This window comes from Dipodomys merriami, unplaced genomic scaffold, assembly GCF_024711535.1.
Source record: "Dipodomys merriami isolate MVZ:Mamm:240054 unplaced genomic scaffold, mDipMer1.0.p SCAF_6, whole genome shotgun sequence".
NCBI lineage: Eukaryota > Metazoa > Chordata > Mammalia > Rodentia > Heteromyidae > Dipodomys > Dipodomys merriami.
In genome coordinates this window covers 3,355,657-3,376,087 of record NW_027206179.1, presented here as the reverse complement: position 1 = coordinate 3,376,087, position 20,431 = coordinate 3,355,657, and the positions used below count along the sequence as shown (strand labels likewise).

At 40.8% G+C, this 20,431-nt stretch overlaps 1 protein-coding gene across 1 annotated transcript; it reads right to left on the bottom strand.

The window, feature by feature from the left end:
• Positions 1-646: 646 nt before the first annotated feature.
• On the bottom strand, positions 647-20,233 carry LOC138813646 (vomeronasal type-2 receptor 116-like). Its single transcript, XM_070002043.1, has 8 exons — positions 20,088-20,233; positions 14,626-14,707; positions 14,326-14,489; positions 6,519-6,807; positions 5,321-6,130; positions 4,322-4,549; positions 3,186-3,309; positions 647-1,557 (listed from the first exon to the last, which is right to left on the bottom strand). The coding sequence occupies exons 1-8, from the start codon at positions 20,231-20,233 to the stop codon at positions 647-649; spliced, it is 2,754 nt and encodes a 917-aa protein (XP_069858144.1).
• Between the last annotated feature and the right edge of the window lie 198 nt (positions 20,234-20,431).

The window sequence follows — 20,431 nt, the reverse complement described above, 5'->3', positions numbered from 1 at the left end:
ATAAGCAGAAAAGTCAGAGAAGATGATGTTAATAGAAATGATCCCCAATATAAGGACACAAGTATTTTTTTTCTTGCTTGCTATTTTTTCTAATGTACCATGTGATTTTTTTGTTGTTGTTTTGTATGTCTCTTCCCCATGGAATAATCCCTGTTTTCCCTATATTTGATGTTGGTATAATTTGTGGAATGGAAGGTAAAAAAAATTGTTTGAATAGAGATGCAGGTTGACCCATTGCAACAAGGAGATGTACAAGACGCTATGTCAAAAAACGAACTTTACAATTTAGGCACAGGGAGGGGGAGGATGTAGTTGTGAAGATGGGAGAGAAGGGATGATAGGGGAAAACAAAGGAAGAGAAAAAAATGCTTGATAAGAAATGTACTCATTACCTTCCTTATGTGACTGCAACCCCTTTGTACAGTATTTTTACATTAAAAACTTATTTAAAAAAAGAATATCTAGGATAAAATGCAAATTTAGAAAGTCTTATTGGAAACTTGAGGTGACTCTAACATAACCAGTGAAATGAGGAAGAGTAACTTTTTTGTCCAAAACTTCCTCAAATTAAGTTTTGACTTCCAAAATAGTATAGACTGCTCTCAGACCCTCTAATTAATTCATCCAGGCAACACTTAAGTTCATCTTAAGGTTTATTTCTTGCAGATTGTGATCTTTTCTGCGAAAAATTTCTCTCAGGTCTTATCAAGATGATGTAGCACTTGGGGACAAAGATGCAGCCAAGGAGCCCTGCACTGGAGGCCAAAATGGAGAAGACCTCCACGGCCACCATGACCTTCCCGTTGGCACTGTGGTAGACCGGCAGGAAGGTAAGCCACACACTGCAGAACACCAGCATGCTGAAGGTCAAGAACTTGGCTTCATTGAAGGTGTCAGGCAGGTTCCTGGCCATGAAAGCCACAGTGAAGCTGGCCAGGGCCAGGGCACCCAGGTATCCCAGGACACAGTAGAAGGCGGTGAGAGAGCCCATGTTGCAGAGTATGATGATATGGCCATGTTCAGAGTGTGCATCTGTGTCTACAAAGGGAGGTGAGATTCCCAGCCACAGGGCACAGAGAGTCACCTGGATGAGGGTGCAGATGGGGATGATAAGGTTAGGAGCCCGGGACACCAGCCACAGCCTCGTGCTTCTCCCTGGAGCAGTGAGCGTGAAGGCCAGAACCACAGTGATGGTCTTGGCCAGGATCGTGGAGACAGCCATGGTGAAGACCACTGCAAATGTGGTGTGCTGGAGAATGCAGGTGGCTGTGTTTGGACGGCCAAGGAAGAGCAAGGAGCAGAGGAAGCAGCAGGTGAGGGAGATGAGCAGGATGTAGCTGAGGGCCCGGTTATTGGCTTTGACAATGGGGGTGTCTTGGTGCTTGATAAACACCGCAAGAACCGCAGCTGTGAGTACAGAGCAGCAGAGAGCTGTGCAGGCCAGAGCCATGCCCAAGGGGTCTTCATGAGTCAGGAAGCTCTCAGTTTTCATCAGGCAGTGGTTTCTCTGGGTGTTGGCAAACTGGTGATCTGGACATCTCACACACTGTTCCATGTCTGGTGAGAAGTGAGAATCATGATTAATCTTCAGTATGTCTTTTCAGTATTTCTCTTTCCTCTCATCCCCTCCACTCAAGCAGCTCATCTGACCTGATTTACCTGTTAATCTGTATTGTTTTCTGTACCAAAATAATTGTCAATACAAAATAATTGCAGGTGAGTCTCTTACTTTCTTATATTTCTTCTTCTTCCCATCTGTCCCTCCCTCTCTCCCTTCTTCCTTTCTTTCTTCTTGCTTTTATCTTTTCTTGCTTGCTTGCTTGGTTTGCTTGCTTGCTTCCTTCCTTCCTTTCCCTCCCTCCTTCCCTCCTCTCCTTTCCCTCTCTCCTTCCCTCTCTCCTTCCCTCTCTTCCTCCCTCCTACCTTCCTTCCTTCCTCCCTCCTTCCTATCTTGCTTGCATGATTTCTTGTTTGCTTGCATGCTTGCTTGATTTTTTTCTCCTGTCCAGTGTTTGAACTCTGGGCTTGGGCCTGGGCCTTTTTTGGAGTATTTGTGTTCAACACTACCTGTCTACCACTTGAGCCACATCTCTTCTTCTAGCACTTTTGATCATTAGTTGTGGACAAGCATCTTATGGACTTCATTCCCAGGATTGCATCTGTACTCCATTCTCAGATTTTATCCTCTTTAGTGGGTAGGATTACTGGTGTGAACTACATTTACCTAGCATTATGTGCCTACATTATAGGGTGGTCATATCACTCTGGTTTTCTGCTACTTATTCAAGAAATAATGGAGAGCAGAGAATCAGTGCATTCATGTCAGTTTTAACAGGACTGTCTACACCACACCATAAGCATTGCTTACACAAAAGCACTTGCTCCCAGTCAAGAACAATGCCATTCTGGGATAATGGGGGGTTTGGGGAGGATGAGCCAGAGGAGGTAGAAGAGAAATCAAATGTAGAACGTAGCTAATTCTGAGTGAAGTATATTTGAGTTGTTGCTAGTCAAATTAGTGCCAGTGTCAGGTATGGAGTAATCATAGCAACCCGCCTGGTATCATTTAGGTATGCTAAGTGAAAAATAAAATTAATTTAAAGGAAGGGCAGAGCTGGGCCCTCAGAAAGGAAAGGCTGTGTTAGACCCATAATTCCATTATGATATCCACATCAGTTTTTATTTTTTTGGTCAGTCATGGGGTTTGAACTCTGGACCTGGGTGATGTCCCTGAGCAATGCAGTTCAAGAAAAGTGCTCTACCTCTTGAGCCACAGCACCACTTCCTGTTTTCTGCCCTGGCTGGCTTTGAAACATGATCCTCAGATCTCAGCTTCCTGAGTAGCTAGGATTTTAGGCATGAGACATCAGCTCCCAGCTTCCACATCTTCTTAAAAATCAAGGCTTGGTACTTGATCTTGTGTTTAAAGCTAAGATAAGGTGAGTGAGGAGAGGGGTATTTTATAATCAAAGCCTGTAATAGACTAGAAAGTGAAATCGAATATATAATGGCAGACCAGTGGACTGAGTTATTCCAAGCAAAACTATGGTCAATGATAGCTATGGAACTCAAGGTGAAGGCACATGTCTGTTCCTGCCACACTACTGTAAGGCACTTCATTGACATGTATGAACTGTAGGTAAGGAGAGAGAGATAGGAAATTTCTCTGTAAGTGACAGACTCACCTGTCCTATTAGAAATCTCATTCACTGGGCAAAGGGTACAGTCAAAGCAACATGGAGCTTTTCCTTCCCGAGGGGCCTTCCTGAATCCAAGACCACAGCATTTACTGCAGACAGACTGAGGAGTCTGAGAAAATTCAAATGAGTGTTAGTGACTATCCTCCCTGTAACAAGATATCCTAGAAACTGCAGTGCTTTAGAAAAAAATTATTAAGAGGCATAATCTCTGTTTGTGTATAGCCAAGAAATCAATTGAATTGTCTTCTATATTCATATAAGATGACTCTAAGAATATGTCAGGTCTTGAACGCCAGCCCTTGGTGATATAGTGATGTGATTGTTCCTTGAAGAGGTGGAGCTAATACATAGGAAATTAAGAAAGAGTAAACAAATCCTGTATCACATTCTTGAGTTCAGGTCATGATGTGTCTTCTCTCTTAGTCCTCTGTGAACATGTGGAGAGCAGAAGAGGAAAATCACTCAGTAAAACTTCAAAACCATTGTCTAAAGCATGGCTGATCCCTTCGAAGGGGCTAGGGTGGTACCAAGGATTATTCCTATATTCTTCTGTATTCCCAGTTGCCATTAGGTGGGTACCCACTGGAATATGCAATCTCCCTTACATTCAGTTTGACTTGAGACTCAAAAGCAACAGTCTACCTGTCCATGGTCTGCAATCTTCAGGCAGGAGCAAAGCGCCTTTCTGTTCTCTAATTAAGTTTTCTCAGGTGTTTTGCCACAAAGTTGGAATTCTAATTAACAGATGTCATTTCTCTTTTATGATAGTGAATATGCAATCATTTAATAACATATTGGTAATTAAATGTGCTCCTAGCCCATCCCTGAGTCAGTTTGTAAGCAACTTCCATAACCAGAAAGTTGTGACATGTATACCCAGGAGCCATAGTTTAGGTGAATAGCTTAAAAATAGGAAAAGTTTATTGCTTACTTATACATAGATCATGACATTATGGTTACAAACAATTCTGTGGGAGAAATAAGGATGTGATGACATTGTCAACAAATGTTGTATGCATAACCTGACTTAGGAAATTGTAATCTCTTTCTACAACTATGTCATTATAACAATATTTCTCTTTTAAAAAAAAGAGAGAGTGAAAAATGTAGAAATGACCCACCTTGGTAATTCCTATGGGCCACTCTATCAGATTTTCAAACAAACTCAGTTGTTGACCATGTGGCCTAGATGGAGAAAACTTGCCAACTTTTACCCTTTGTCCCAGACCATCTGGAAAATTCCATAAATTCACAATGTCATACTCTGCCTCCAATTTCCTTTCCTCATCCAAAACCACTTGTTCTCCAACTGCATTGATAAATTGGATCTTCTTCAAAAAGGGATGAAGCTAAAAGACATATATTAACCTAGGTTGAAGTGCTTCCCAGTGACTACAGTAACCCAATATGATGGACAGTGCTGATAACATTTCATCTCCACACACATATAATTCACATACAGCACAAGAATCCAAACAATGGAGCAAATTCAGACCTGTAGAGGACTGAAGTGTTACCAAGTTTCTAAAATCTTGTTATCGAGGATAGGATGCAGAGACCCAAATTTAAAAGATTAAAACTCCAGTCACATCCACCTAAATAAAGATTTAAAATAAGACAGACCTCCACTGCTTCTCTCCAGCAAACCACAATCACTTATTTTATGAATGTGATCAGAGAGTCAGTCTGAAAAATAGGTAAACAAAAACCAAGTAGTTGGCTTTAAACTGAAATCTTCAGATCCCAGCCTCCTAAGTAACCTGGAGAGATCCACAAGTGTGAAACTTTCGTGCCAAGAAAATCTTAAGGTTTTCAAGTACTAGTCAATCTTGACCTGCTATATTAATCAGTTACAAGGAGAATTTAGATTTGTACTATTAAAAGGGTGAAGGCTTATAAAACACAAAGTGAGGATGGGGAAAGAAGACACAACACTTCCTTCTCAAGGATGCAGTGTTATTCAAGAATGTTGTCAAACAGCTGTATGGTTACTTCATGGAGAGCATGATGGGCCCAGTGCACCTTGTACTTTCAATAAAAGAAACAGACTACCTAATTCCATCTGCTATGAAAGGGTCTAGAAAGACATTGTGCCTGGAGCACTTAAAATATGTCTTTACCTGTGAAGAGAGAAATATCCTTGGTTGCTCATTGTGTGCTGGTGGCTCTTCCGTGTGATGAAGAAGCATTTCATGGAGGGCTTGGCTCACGGCATACACAGCATTGTAGATGTTGTAACTCTCTTCTGGCACAGCTGTGTCAAAAATGTGCCCCCGCAACCAATCCAGTGTGGTATTATAGAAACAGTGCCCCAATTTTGTACAATCAGACTTAATCAGTATACATTGAACAGCCTGAATCCATAAGCTAGGATGGGAAATATCTTCTGAGTTCTTGGAATATTCAGCTAATGTGATCAAACTGGTGAACCCAGAAATGTTCCCATGGTGGTGAGAGAAGGTGAGGGGTGCGTGGAAGGTGTCTAGCAGGAAATATCTTTTGCTGAGGGTCACATCTTCATAGGGTGAGTTCATGACCCAGACTTTCCCTGTAATTAAAAAGTCCCCTAATTTAAGAATAAAGCTTAGTAGAAATTCACTGTCCCCATAAATGATAGTCACATTGGTTGATGATTCCATAATCTGGCTATATATCAATGCATCATTTGCGAAATTTGGTATGGCATTGTATGTGATTGTGTTTGCAAAGGCAAAACAGATTCCATTCTTGCCCATCTCTTCTCTCAGTTCTGAGAGGAACCACACACCATAGTCATCTTCGGTGATGAACAGTCCCACCCAGGTCCATCTGAAATGAAGCATCAAGGAGACCATGGCTAGGGCTAGAGCTGAGTCTTTGGCAGACATTTGATAGACAGCACTGAACTGTCCATGGTCACTCAGGAAAGGATCAAAAGACCCAAAGGTGAACTAAAAAGGGGAAAAGTAACAGGAAGAGAATGGTCAAAGTCAAAGTTTCAGTCCTGATGTGAACTAAACAACAACTGGCAGTGTTGGTTGGGAAGGTTTGCTTTTCCCAAACGTAAAGTTGTCTTCCTACACTTTCCAAGATCTTTATAGAAATGTATGGATAAGGTTCAGAACCTGAGTTCATTCTTTGCTCTCTTATAAACTCTCCTTTTATCTCTTGCAACAAATATAATATGGACACACCACCCAATTTTGGGGGTCTTTTCCTTTGAGGTCATTCAATAATAGAGCTTCATAATATCACTTCTTCCTTTCCCCTTATTCAGCATGTCCAAGACAGCGACAGGGGGAACATACCTTCTCATCTCACCATCCCTCCCAGACTCACTTGTGGAAGTTTATAGAGGTTTAGCAGTGTTCCAATTGGGGCAGATGTGCTTGAGGTTCCTGTGAGTACTGCTACAGCTTTGCTATATCTCCTGCAGGTATAATTAGGGCTGTTTTTATTCTTCCCAGACAGTAAGGTCAGTGGATTCTCTAACAGATCAGCTTCTACATAATGTGAAATATAGATCTCAAACCCCAGGGTCGTGTTGGGTAGCAGATGGGGATTCTTGTTGATTTCCTCAACTGCGAGGGTCAGGGACAGAACCAACTGGTATTTCTTTAAGTTGAGCCTGCACAGATATCACAGAAGTTTAGGTAGTAAACGAGTACTACAAATTTGATTAAGTTGAAATCTCAAGACCTTTGAATTGAATGTTTGTCTCTGTATAAATTAATTGTTTAGACCCTATCTGCAAAGAGGGTGGAATTAGAATTTGGAGTCTTAGGAATGTAATTAGAAGTAGGAGAGCTCCTGAAACAGGATTTGATCAGCATACACCAGAATGCTATTCTTCTGAGATTGCAGAAAGTGAGAGAGCTGGCTTTTCTCTCTGACATTTGTAGATATGTGATAAGCATTGATAACTGAGACACAGGAGCTTGTCCAGCTCACACAACAACTCATTGAGTACCTTGAGGTAGGTTTGTAGATGAAACAATTCTTTTTTTTTTTGGTCCAGTCTTGGGGCCTGAACTCTGGGCCTGGGCACTGTCCCTCAGCTCTTCCACTCAGGGCTAGCGCTCTAGCACTTGAGCCACAGCGCCACTTCTGGCTTTTTTTCTTTTTTGCTTATGTGGTGCTGAGGAATCGAACCCAGGACCTCGAGCATGCAAGGCAAGCGCTCTACCACTGAGCCACCTTCCCAGCCCCAAATGAAACAATTCTTAAGAAACACAAGTTAAGTTGAACCACCAGTGGGTCATGGAAGAGATTAGAAAGGAAATTCTCAACACAAATGAACACACAAATTACCAGCTTCTCGGGGACACAGCAAAGGCAGTACTCAGATGCAAGATGATAGCTCATGGTTCTACATCAAAAAATTGGAGAGATCTGAAAGCAACAATTTAACAAGGCACCTAAAGCTCCTTGAAAACAAGCAGCAAGATAAACCCAGTAGATGGAAACAAATAACTAAAATCAAATCAGAATTAAATGAATTAGAATCCCAAAATACCATAGAAAGTTTAAAAAACTGTTGGTTCTTTGAAAAAATTAACAAAATTGACAGACCCTTAGCAAATCTTATCAGAAAAAGAAAAGAACACACCCAAATAAACTCAAGGATTAGAATGGAAACATCACCACAGAAACAAGCAACATTCTGAACATTGCAGGGGAATGCTTCTCAAAACTTTATGCTAATAAGTTTCAGAATCTGGTAGAAATGGACCATTTTTTTTTTATTGTGAAAATACTGTGCAGAGGGGTTACAATTACATGAAAAGGTAATGAGTACATTTCTTTTTTTTTATTTAATTTAATTTTATTTGTGAACATACTGTACAGAGGAGTTACAATTACATGGGCAGGATAATGCGTACATTTCTTACCAAGCATTGCAGCCTCCTCCTTTGTTTACCCTTCACATCCCTTCCCAGCCTCCCCCCTCCCCCCATCCCAATCCTATTCCTTCCCCCCCTTCCCCCCCCCCACACCGACGTTGTAAAGCTCGTTTTGGACATGACAACTTGTGCTTCTCATTGTTGCAACAGGTCCACCTGTATCCTTATAGAACTGGTTTTTCCCAATCTCCTCTACTAGTTATACTGACATCAAATATAGTGAAAGCAGGGGTTATACTGTGGGGGAGGGACATACAAAGCAACAAAGAGATCATCTTATAAATGCGTTAGAAACACATGCATGAAAGAAAAAAACATTAAAATACACATCTAAGGGTTCATTTTCCTGACATCACATTATCTGACCTTTTCCGCTTGACTCATACATATACTAGATATTACAAATAAGGGAAACCATGGGACCTATGTTTCTTTGGGCCTGGTTTACTTCACTTAATATAATTTTTTCCAAGTTTTTCCATTTCTTAACAAATGGGGCAATGTCATTCTTGACAGACCCTTAGCAAATCTTATCAGAAAAAGGAGAGAACACACCCAAATTAATAAACTCAGAGATGAGAATGGAAACATCACCATGGATACAACCAAGATTCAGAACATTATAAGAGAATACTTCTCAAAACTTTATGGTAATAAGTTTGAGAACTTGACAGAAATGGACCTTTTCCTAGCAAATATTGACATGCCAAAACTAAACCAAGATGAGTTAAACCAGCTCAACAGGCCCATATCAAGCATTGAAATAGAAACAGCAATAAGAGACCACCAAGGTAAGAAAAGTCCAGGACCAGATGGTTTTACAGCGGAATTTTACAAGGCCTTCAAAGCAGAGCTCACACCAATACTCCTCCAACTCTTCAATGAAATTGAAAGAGAAAGCTCACTACCGAACACATTCTATGAAGCCATCATAACCCTCATCCCCAAACAAGGCAGGGACTCATCAAAGAAAGAGAACTATAGACCCATTTCTTTGATGAATATTGATGCAAAACTTCTCACCAAAATTTTAGCCAATCGACTTCAACAATTCATCCAAAAAATCATACACCATGATCAAACAGGATTCATTTCAGGGATGCAAAGATGGTTCAATATACGCAAATCAATTAATATTATTCATCACGTCAACAGGAGCAAGAATAAGAACCACATGGTTATTTCAATAGATGCAGAAAAAGCATTCGACAAGATCCAACACCCCTTTATGATGAAGGTTTTGGAAAAATTAGGAATCCATGGAACATTCCTCAATACAATAAAGGCTGTATATGACAAACCTACAGCCAGCATTATATTCAATGGTGAAAAACTAAAGCCATTTCCTCTTAACTCAGGAACCAGACAAGGATGCCCACTCTCTCCACTTCTCTTCAATCTAGTATTAGAATGCCTAGCTACAGCAATAAGACAAGATGCAGACATAAAGGGGATCCAAATAGGGAAAGAAGAAATAAAACTCTCCCTCTTTGCAGATGACATGATCTTGTATTTAAAGAATCCCATAGACTCCACTCCCAAATTACTCAAGCTGATTCAAAACTTTGGCAAAGTAGCAGGTTATAAAATGAGTACATTTCTTATCAAGCATTGTTGCCTCATAATTTGTTTCCCCTTCCCATCCCTTCCCATTTCCACCCCCCTGCCCTGGGCCAAAGTTGTAAAGTCTGTTTTTTGACATAACAACTTGTACATCTCATTGTTGCAATGGATCCACCTGTATCCCTATTTAAAAGATTTGTTTTTTTCCCTTCCTCTCTACAAATTATACCGACATCAAATACAGTGAAAGCAGGGGGTTATACTGTGGGGGAGGGACACACAAAACAACAAAGAAATCATCTTATGAATATGTTAAAAACAATCACATGAAAGAAAAAGCTTTTGAATCCTTATATTGGGATTAATTTCACCTAACATCAACTTATCTGACTTTTTCTGCTTGTCTCAGATATATACTAGTTATTGCAAATAAGGGAAACCATGGAACCTATGTTTCTTTGGGCCTGGCTTACTTCACTTCATTTAATTTTTTCCAAGTCTTCCCTTTTCCTAACAAATGGGGCAATGTCATTCTTTCCATGGTGTATATATACCACATTTTCTTGATCCATTCATCTACTGAGGGGCATTTGGGTTGGTTCTATATCTTAGCGATGGTAATAATGCTGCAATATACATAGTTGTGCTGGTAGCTTTAGTGGGGTCTTGTTTGTGATCATTTGGGTAAATGCCCAAAAGTGGGATTGCTCGGTCATAGGGGAGCTCTATGTGGAGTCTTTTGAGGAACCTCCATACTACTTTCCAACATGGTTGAACAAGTTTATACTCCCATCAACAATGCAGTAAGGTTCCCTTCTGTAGAAATGGATGACTTTCTAACAAATATCAATAAGCTGACACTAAACCAAGATTATTTAAACACCTTCCATACCCATATTAAGCATTGAAATAGAAACAGCAATGAGATCTCCCACTCAAGAAAAGCCCAGGACCAGGTGGATTTACAGCTGAATCCTATAATGTCTTCAAAGCAGAACTCACACTAATACTCCTCCAACTCTTCAATGAAATTGAAGGTAAAAAAATCAATAGCTTTTCTGTATGCCAACAATGAGAAGAGCATGGCTGAAATCAGGAAAGCAACTGCTTTTGTAATAGCCCCACAAAAAAATAAAATACCTCGGAATTAACTAAAGAAGTGAAGGACCTCTATGATGAAAACTTTAAAAACCTGAAAAAGGAAATTAATGCAAAACTTAGGAAGTGGAAAAACCTCCCATGCTCCTTGATTGGGAGGATTAGCATCATGAAAATGGCAATAATTCCAAAGGCTATCTACAAATTCAATGCATTAACTATCAATATTCTAACCTCACTCATCAAAGAAATAGAAAAAGCAATCCAAAAATTTATATGAAACAATAAAACACCCCAAAAAGCAAAAACAGTCCTTAGCAGAAAAAACAGGGCTTGTGGAATACCAATGCCAAATTTCAAACTCTACTACAAATCTATAATAATTAAAATAGCATGGAACTGGCAGAAGAACAGACCTGTGGTTCAATGGAATAGAACTGAAGACCCAGAAATGAACCCACAGACCAATAGCCACCTAATCTTTGCTAAGGGAGCTAAAAAATTAGAATGGAAGAAAGACAGTCTCTTCAGTAAGTGGTGCTGGCAAAATTGGTTTATTGCCTGTAGAAAACTAAAACTAGGTCCTTACATATCACCGTGTACCAGGATCAACTCCAAATGGATTGGAGACCTTGAAGTCAAAGCAGACACCCTGAAAAAATTACAGGAAGGAATAGGAGGAAATCTAGGTCTCCATGGAACAGGCTAAAATTTTCATAATAAAATAAAACACTACAATTCTGGTCACGTAGTCACAGGCAGTCTAAGCTGACTTATAGAACATTATCATTCAAAGTAATCATCCAGAAGCAGAGAAAGTTGGCAGTCGAAGAAGACTGAACATGCTGCACCGACCAAACAACAGATGATAAATTCAGGAGGTGTGGACCAGAGAGACCTCCTCTATTAGAAACAACAGAAAAGCATGTGTGGGCAAAGGAGGAAGTAAGACATCTCCAAGTTCCTCCCCTCCACCAGCACTAGTAGCTCAGAGTGGACAGAGAACCCTGTAACATTGCAGGGAAGGAGATAATTCAAGTTAAATGCACCATGCCCATGTACTGAGCACAGTGCTGGGGTCATGCCTTATACTCTCAACTGTAAATCTAGTCCTTTAGATTGTGCCTCTGGTATGTTAGGACAGAGAAGGAAGTCACTGTCATACCCTCCCTCCCCCAATCTTGTGAAGGGCAGCAAGCATTGGATACAAGTTGTTGGCAAACAGAGAACAAGGTAGGGTCAAGGTTTTCTCTTAGAACCCTGTTTCAGGCATGCTGTGGCTGCACACATAATCCAGAAAAACCTAGAGTCCCAATTTGCTACCTGGACCAAAGGTCCCATTAGATTCTATCAGGAGATATATGAAGGTCACTGCAGCAGAATCAAGTGCCACCCATGATGATGTCCACCATGAGTGGAGCATGGTAACACCTGCCTTGCTCCCCACATTTGTGAGTTCTCTGTTGCTATGTTACTCCATTGTGATCTGGCTCAGCTCCATTCTCAGAACTCACCCCTAAACTTGGACCTCTGCTCACCGAAGAACAGTGCTCAAGATGGCAGCAGGCAGAGTCCTGTGAAGCTTTAGGACACAATTTTGCATTGACCTATAGCACTACAAGCTGGTGTGTTAGCCTCAGTGCAACCCCCTGGCAGTTTGGGCTCTCTGGATGGGAGACTGAGCCTTGATGCAGGGTGGTGCCCACCAAGATGGCTCTGTGGCTTCTTTATTCACATCACTTAGATGCTGTGACACAGCAGCGTTCTCCATCCCACTCACTGTGATTAGGGCCAGGAATAAAATGGCAATTTTGGCTTAAATGTTTATTGTGGGCCAGGTGATAGCACTGGAAGTTTGCAGTGACCCTATACCCAGGAGTTCCTCTAGAAGAGCTCTGTGATCACCCAGTACTTTGGAAAGACATCTACCACCAATCAGACTTTGGTTCCAGCTATCACTAATTTTGGCTGGCTGTGGCACATTTGGCCTTGGGCCTACCTCCATCATGTACAACCTGAGTGGGTTTTGGTCCTGATCCAGTGCAATGCTGGTCTTGATGGCAATGGACTGAAGATGTTGTACTGAGGAAGGATAGACTACAGAAAATGAGGCAAGTAGAATGGCTGCCATTTTCAAATTTTAACTTTTGTTTACTCAATTATAAGAAAAGTCTTCAGTGTCATAATAATTGTTAGAGCTCTACCTTATTCTTAGGATGTACAAGAAGCCATCTTTACCTTTTCTAGTGATTATTCTCTGGGTTAACTTGGAAACGAACTAATTTTTACAGTGGGCCTAGCACCATACAAGGGAAGTTATTGATGGCTAACCTCCACTCTTGGGCAATTGAACCCAATGACTACTGTCTTCTGGAAAGAGCAAAAATATAATTATAGGCAATGGGACAAGACAAGCCATCCTTTAAAATTGGATGGTTTTAGACATCTTTACCAGAGCCCAAGGACGAACCTGCATAATGCTAAAGGTTAAATGTCATGTGTATATTCCAGACAACTCAAATATCTCCTCAGCTCTTCCAGATTTACACATTCAAATTGATATTAAGTGTCACTCTGCTCTTAGCTTGAACAACCTCCTTACCTCATGGTTCTCTGGAAACACTTGAAGAGAACAATTGTTTATCTTTATGGCATTAACATTTGGATAAATATTAATCTGCTGCACCTTGTATTATTTCTTTGGCTTATTATCTTCCTTAATTTCTTCACTTCCTTTCCAGTTCTGAGTCAAAGAATGCTTGTAAAGATGTCTGATCAATCAAGCAAGTGAATTTCCCATGTTACCCCTTGAAAACACAGGATAGGTCTTCTAATCCCTGGTTAGGCAGTATGGGTGCTACTGCTCAACTTGATACAGTGACAGGAGATGGGTCTTCACCAATCAACATCCCTTAAAATTAAGGGACCAAAGTCATTTAGGAGAAAATGAGGCAGGATAATCTAGGGAATGTGAGACATGGTAAAAAAAAATACTGCTACTAATTATAAAAGCCAAGTTTAAACTAATACAAGAGATCTTCATTCAGATCCTTTCCTGAAGATTAAGGGAACAAAGTCATTTAAGGGAAAAATGAGGAAAGATAGTCTAAGTTAATGACTGCCAGAAATGCAAAAACTCAAGTTTAAACATAGCCTATCTACTTTCCTTAAGATTAAGAGAAGAGAGTCATTTAGGGGGAAAATGAAACAAGACAGATTAGGGGAAAATGAGGCACAGCAAGTTTACAGAAAATACAGGAAATATTTTTTCATCTACCTCCCTAAAGATGAAGGAACCAAAGTCATTTAGGGGAAAATGAGGCAGGGTAATTGGGGAAAACGAGGTCTGGTGAAGGCAATTCAGAAACATGGTACATTGAAACACAGAAGCATGATCTTTCTTTCAAAGAGAGACAACGGGATGCATTTCTTCCAGAGAGATGCATTTCTCCCCCCAAGAATTAACATTTGTCAGGTAGTAGGGCAGTGCACAAGATCTAGAGAACAATCAATGGATCCAACCTCCTCCCCTCCTTTTAAATAAATCAACAGAAAATGCAAAAGGGCATGAAATCACTTACCGATGGCCCTGTTGCCGCATACCAGGGTCATTCATGTTGCGAATGAATTCCCAAGAATAAAGGGGGAAAAACCCAGCAATCACCGCATCTCCCTTGCTGTGTGCGACAGATTTCTCTGTGTAAATGCATCTGGCATCTTCAGAGGAACTGACCACAAGCGGAAGCTGGAGGAGAAACAGTGTCAGAGCCACAGGGAACATTCCTGCAGACTGCACAGATCTGCGATTCCGGCTGTAGACTGAGCCTGCAGCATCAGGCAGGTGTCTAAATGGATCTGCAGTTTCTGTGGCTTCTTATTACCTGCATGGCCACTGGAATGCACCACAGGCCTCCTCCTCTGTCCTGAAGGAATACAGAGTCGTTCTGCCCTCCGGCCCTGCATCTGGGGTGCGGGTTCAAGGTCAAAAACAAAAGTTGGAAAACATGTGTAGCATTTTCCTCTCCACACCCTCCGGGCTGTGATTTCATCCAGGACTCTAGATGTTCGAACTCCAGGGATGGACTTCTTTTCTGTGAAGTTGTTTGGAAAAAAACGTTGAAAAGAAAAGAAGTGGCAAAAAAACATATGCTCACCTGAAAGCCACTAGGGATGATGCATATGGATGGTACCAGAGGATGCCAGGTGAAAGTTAAAGGGTCAGAGTAGTCCATGGTCAGAAAAGGCTCAGTGACAATTATTGGAGCACCTGGGGAGAGATATAGAAATACCGTCCATGCCTTGCAAGCACAGCATTCTGGGTTCAACACCTAGGACCACCAAAATGATATTGTTTGGATAAAGCACAGCCCATCCATTCCACTTCTGGGCACTTACCCAAATAACCACAAACAAGGCCATACTAAAGCTCCCAGTACAACCATGTTTATTACAGCATTATTTACCATAGCTAAGATATAGAGCCAACCCAAATGCCCCACACTAGATGAATGGATCGAGATGTGGTATATATACTCAATGGAATTCTATGCTTTAGAAAAGTTTGTGTGTGTGTGTGTGTGTGTGTGTGTGTGTGTGTGTGTGTGTGTGTGTGTGTGTGTGTGTGTGTATCAGGCCTTAAACCTCTGGGCTTCATGCTCTCTTATACTTGGCCTCTTTCTTCATTGCTGGCACTTTACTATTTGAGAAATGCTTATACCCTAACATTTTTTCTAGTGATGGGGTCTCCTGGACTTTTCTGCCCATGCTGGTTTTGCACTCTGATCCTCAGAGTTCAGCCTTCTAAGGGAGACACTGGCATGTAACTGAAAAAAAATGATGCATATAATATTGATATTTTCACAAAATATGAAAAGTTAAATAAATGTTACTCAAGATTTTAGTCAGTATGTTTAAAATAGTAACACATTTACAGTGTGGAAATTAGACCTATAAAAATAGTGATAGAATACTACGGGATATTAAAAATAAACAGACCCAGATGCCCCTCAGTAGATGAATGGATCAAGAAAATGTGGTATATATACACAATGGAATTCTATGCCTCCATCAGAAAGAATGACATTGCCCCATTTGTTAGGAAATGGAAAAACTTGGAAAAAATTATATTAAGTGAAGTAAGCCAGGCCCAAAGAAACATAGGTCCCATGGATGGTTTCCCTTATTTGCAATATCTATTATATGTATGAGTCAAGTGGAAAAGGTCAGATAGTGTGATGTTAGGAAAATGAACCCTTAGATATGTATTTTAATGTTTTTTTTCTTTCATGCATGTGTTTCTAATACATTTATAAGATTATTTCTTTGTTGCTTTGTATGTCCCTCCCCCACAGTATAACCCCTGCTTTCACTATATTTGATGTCAGTATAACTTGTGGAGGAGATGGGGAAAAACAAGTCGTTTAAGGATACAGGTGGGCCTGTTGCAACAATGAGAAGTACAAGTTGTCATGTCGAAAATGAGCTTTACAACGTCAGTGCGGTTGGGGAGGTGGGGAGGGGAGAGCCTGGGAAGGGATGTGAAGGGTAAACAAAGGAGGAGGCTGCAATGCTTGGTAAGAAATGTATGCATTATCCTGCCCATGTAATTGTAACCCCTCTGTACAGTATGTTCACCAATTAAATTAAATTAAAAAATAAAAATAAGCAGAAAAATAAAGCAGTGGAAAAAATGGCACACTATCTTTGGTCAAAGTAGCTTAAAGACCCCTCCTACCAAATATTGTGGGTGTTCTTGTTTCTTCTCTTCTTCTTCTATTAATGTTTGGGACTCCTTACAGACATGTTCCAATAAGATGACCAAGTTGGCTAACTGTGAGTTACGGGCATTGATTTTCCCAAGGTCATATAGAAGTCAATGTTAAGCTCATCCTTTCCCTCCTTCACTCCAGTGTCTCCAGGACAGGTGTGGATTCCATGCTTGTACCCTCAGGGACAGTGTCTGGCACTGGCTAGCTCCTGGTCTGTCAGTCCCAAGGACAGATGCTGAGATTTCAGTGGGCATCAGGCTTGAAAAGATCTTTGGTTCTTTACCCTTTGGTCATGGCTAAATCAGAAGCAGCTTAACCCAGTAAATACTGATATATGGATGTGTGAAGGACTCTTGGAATATCATCTCTTAATATCATCTCTTAATCATAAAGACTCACACAATAGTTTTGGGAAGCCACATGGTAGGATAGCACTGTAAAAAAATCTTTCACATGTGTGAACATCACAGTTCACCAAGTTTTATAAGCTCTTATTGGTGGTTGGTTATCCGAATGGGTAAGCAAAAGTTTTTTTTTTTCTTTTTTCCTATACTGGTTTTATTTCCTATCTTCCTCAAACTACAATAAACTCTTTCCTTTGGACTGCAAAGAGATTGTTGTAATCATATTTTAGGTGGGAACCTCAGCCTTTAAAACAGAATTGATAGGGGCTGAGAAGGTGGCTCAGTGGTAGAGTGTTTGCCTTTCATGCATGAGCGCTGGGTTGGACTCCTCAGCACTACATAAGCAGAAAAATCTTGAAGTGGCACTGTGGCTCAAGCGTAGAGTGCTAGCCTTGAGCTGAAGAGCTGGGGGACAGCACCTAGGCCCAGAGTTCAGACCCCATGACCAACAAAACAAAACAAAAACTGAATTGATGGCATTATTCAGAGAATATTGTTTTTACCTAGATATGATTTCTGGATTCTGTGTTGCTCTTTTCATTCATATACTTTATCTTTCTATACTTCAACATAAATACACCATTGCCACATAAAGAAATGACCATGAGCTTTGTTTTGCTGGGTTTTTTTTTCTGTGTGTGTACTGGTTCTGAGAGTTGAATTCAGGGTCTGGGTGTAGTTCCTGAGCGTGTGTGTTTGTGTGTGTGTGTGTGTGTGTGTGTGTGTGTGCAAAGATAGCATTCTACTACTTGTACCACAGATACATTTATATCTTCTGGTGGTTAATTGGAGATAAAAAACTCAGGACTTTTCTTGCCCCGGGTTGGCTTGGAACCCTAATCATCATATCTCAGCTTCCTGAGTAGCACCAGGCCTGAGGCACTGGTGCTTGGCTAAGTATAAGCTATTTTAATGTAAATTGTAAGTGTTTACACATAAACTATTAGTGATATATTTGCATTGGAATCACTGTTTGTGAACATAAGGCATTAGATCAGGATAATTCTGGTAGGTTATCTCCTTTGGCACGTAAATATACATTTTATTTCCTTAAGAATCCAGGAGCAATTATCTTCTGCTATTAGAGTGTAATGAATAATATGAGGGTAATTACCAATTTATTATTAGCATAAAATGGTAAGCTTAGGGTCTGAGAAGTTGGCTCAGTGGTAGAGTGTTTGCCTCACGTGCATGAGGCCCTAGGTTCAATTCCTCAGCACCACATAAACAAAAAAATGCTGGAAGTGGCACTGTGGCTCAAGTGGTAAGGCACTAGCCTTGAATAGCTGAGAGACAGCGCCCAGGCCAAGGCCCAGCCCCTCCAATTGACAAAAAAAAGGTAAGTTTAGACTTCCTAAAGGGAAAAATATAATTGGATCTGAAATTTTCTTTTTGTTGTTGTTGTTGATTGTGGGGCTTGAACTCTGGGCTTGAGCACTGTCTCTGCGCTCTTCAGCTCAAGGCAAGAGTTCTACTGTTTGAGCCACAGTGCCACTTCTGACTTTCTAGTGGTTTACTGGAGATAAGCGTCTCACGGACTTTCCTGCCCAGGCTGGCTTTGAACTGTGATCCTCAGATCTCAGCCTCCTGAGTAACTAAGATTACAGGCGTGAGCCTCTGGCGCTAGACTTGGATACAACATTTTCTTGTTCTTACTTCTCTATTTGGTAACTGATCATAATATTTAGAGTTTGATACAGATATTTGACACAGTAGTCTAACAATCATTCATTTTGTTTTGTTTAGTTCTCATTAAAGCTTTCTTGTAGCAAAAATCCATCAATGCACCTGTATTGTGTACATACTTGTCTAACAATAGTAGTCATTACATAAACCCTGTCTTCTTTGATTAACTGTAATTGGGAATAGTCTGTGTGGCTTTCAGACACTTCTGCCTTGGTGCAGATGCTTTTCTGCCCTTTAGCAATGGCCCAGAAGAATTAGAGACAGTGCTGTGTATGTCTCTGTCATGCATGTGTGGGTGAGCTAACTTCATTCAGTCACAGCTTTAGTATTGAATGACAGCAAGATCTCTGCCCTCCTCGTGGCTGTAGAATGTGGTGGTGGCCTGACAATGTTCCAACTTCATGCTCTTGAACATTTCTGATTTCTTCAAGGACTGTTCTGAACTGTTGAATCATTTCAGTTCTCATAGAATCTCAAAGAACATTGGCAGATTCTGAGTCTGGGCATATCTACTGTTTTTTTTCTCTTTGGGGATCTTTTTCTCTTATGATAGATGATTCAGTTTCTCTGTTACTATTGAGGATGCTTAAAGTCTAAGACCACATGGCTAATCTTGGAGAGTTGTGCACATTGTACCTTCAGCTTCCAGTTAGAAATAATGACCAACAATCAAACTATTGCACCGCCTGCTCATTGGACAGCTCTAGTCATGTTGGTGCCCTGGCAATACTTCCCCAAAAAGTACACTTATTGATTCCCATGGGAAACTGGAGCATATTAACATACTTTCTAAAATTCTAAAGGAAAGATGAGAAAGAGTAGGAGATTTTCTACAAAACACACAATAATATGGCAAAAGAGTAAATATGACTAAAGAAACACAGAACTAGGGCAGAAAATGTACTTGAATTATTGCAATGGAAGCACGAGAAATTTCACCAATATAAATGTTCATATATTAGTGGATTTTGCAATATAGTGATACTCAAGCAGTGATATAGCTTAAGTAGGAAGAGTCATTGAGACACGAAATGGAAAGGAAAAACCAGGGTAGAAAATGTATGTTAAAGGATGAATGATAGCATGAAAGGTACATTTCAGTGGAAGAAGCATAGAATATCTAGGATAAAATGCAAATTTAGAGTCTTGGTGGAAACTTGATGTTACTCTAGCATAACCAGTGAAATGAGGAAGAGTACCTTTTTGTCCAAAATTTCCTTAAATTAAGTTTTGACTGCCAAAATAGTATAGATTCATCTCAGAACCTCTAATTCATCTAGGCAACACTTATGTTCATCTTAAGGTTTATTTCTTCCAAATTTTGATCTCTTCTGCAAAGCCTTTTTCTCTTATCAAGAGGATGTAGCACTTGGGGGCAAAGATGCAGCCCAGGAGGCCTCCACTGGAGGCCAGGATGGAGAAGACTTCTACAGTTACCATGACCTTCCCCTTGGCACTGTGGTAGACAGAAGGTGAGCCACACACTGCAGAACACCAGCATTGAAGGTCAGGAACTTGGTCTCATTGGAGGTGTCAGGCAGGTTTCTGGCCAGGAAAGCTACCATGAAGTTGGCCAGGGCTAGGGTTCCCAGGTAACCCAGAACGCAGTAGAAGGCGGTGAGAGAGCCCATGTTGCACAGGATGATGTGGCCATGTTCAGAGTGTGCATCTGTGTCCACAAAGGGAGATTCCCAGCCAGAGGCCACATAGAGTCACCGGGATGAGGGTGCAGATGAGGATGATGAGGTTGGAGCCCAGGACACCAGTCACTGCTTTTTCCTTCTCCCTGGAGGAGTGAGCGTGAAGGCCAGAATTACAGTGATGGTCTT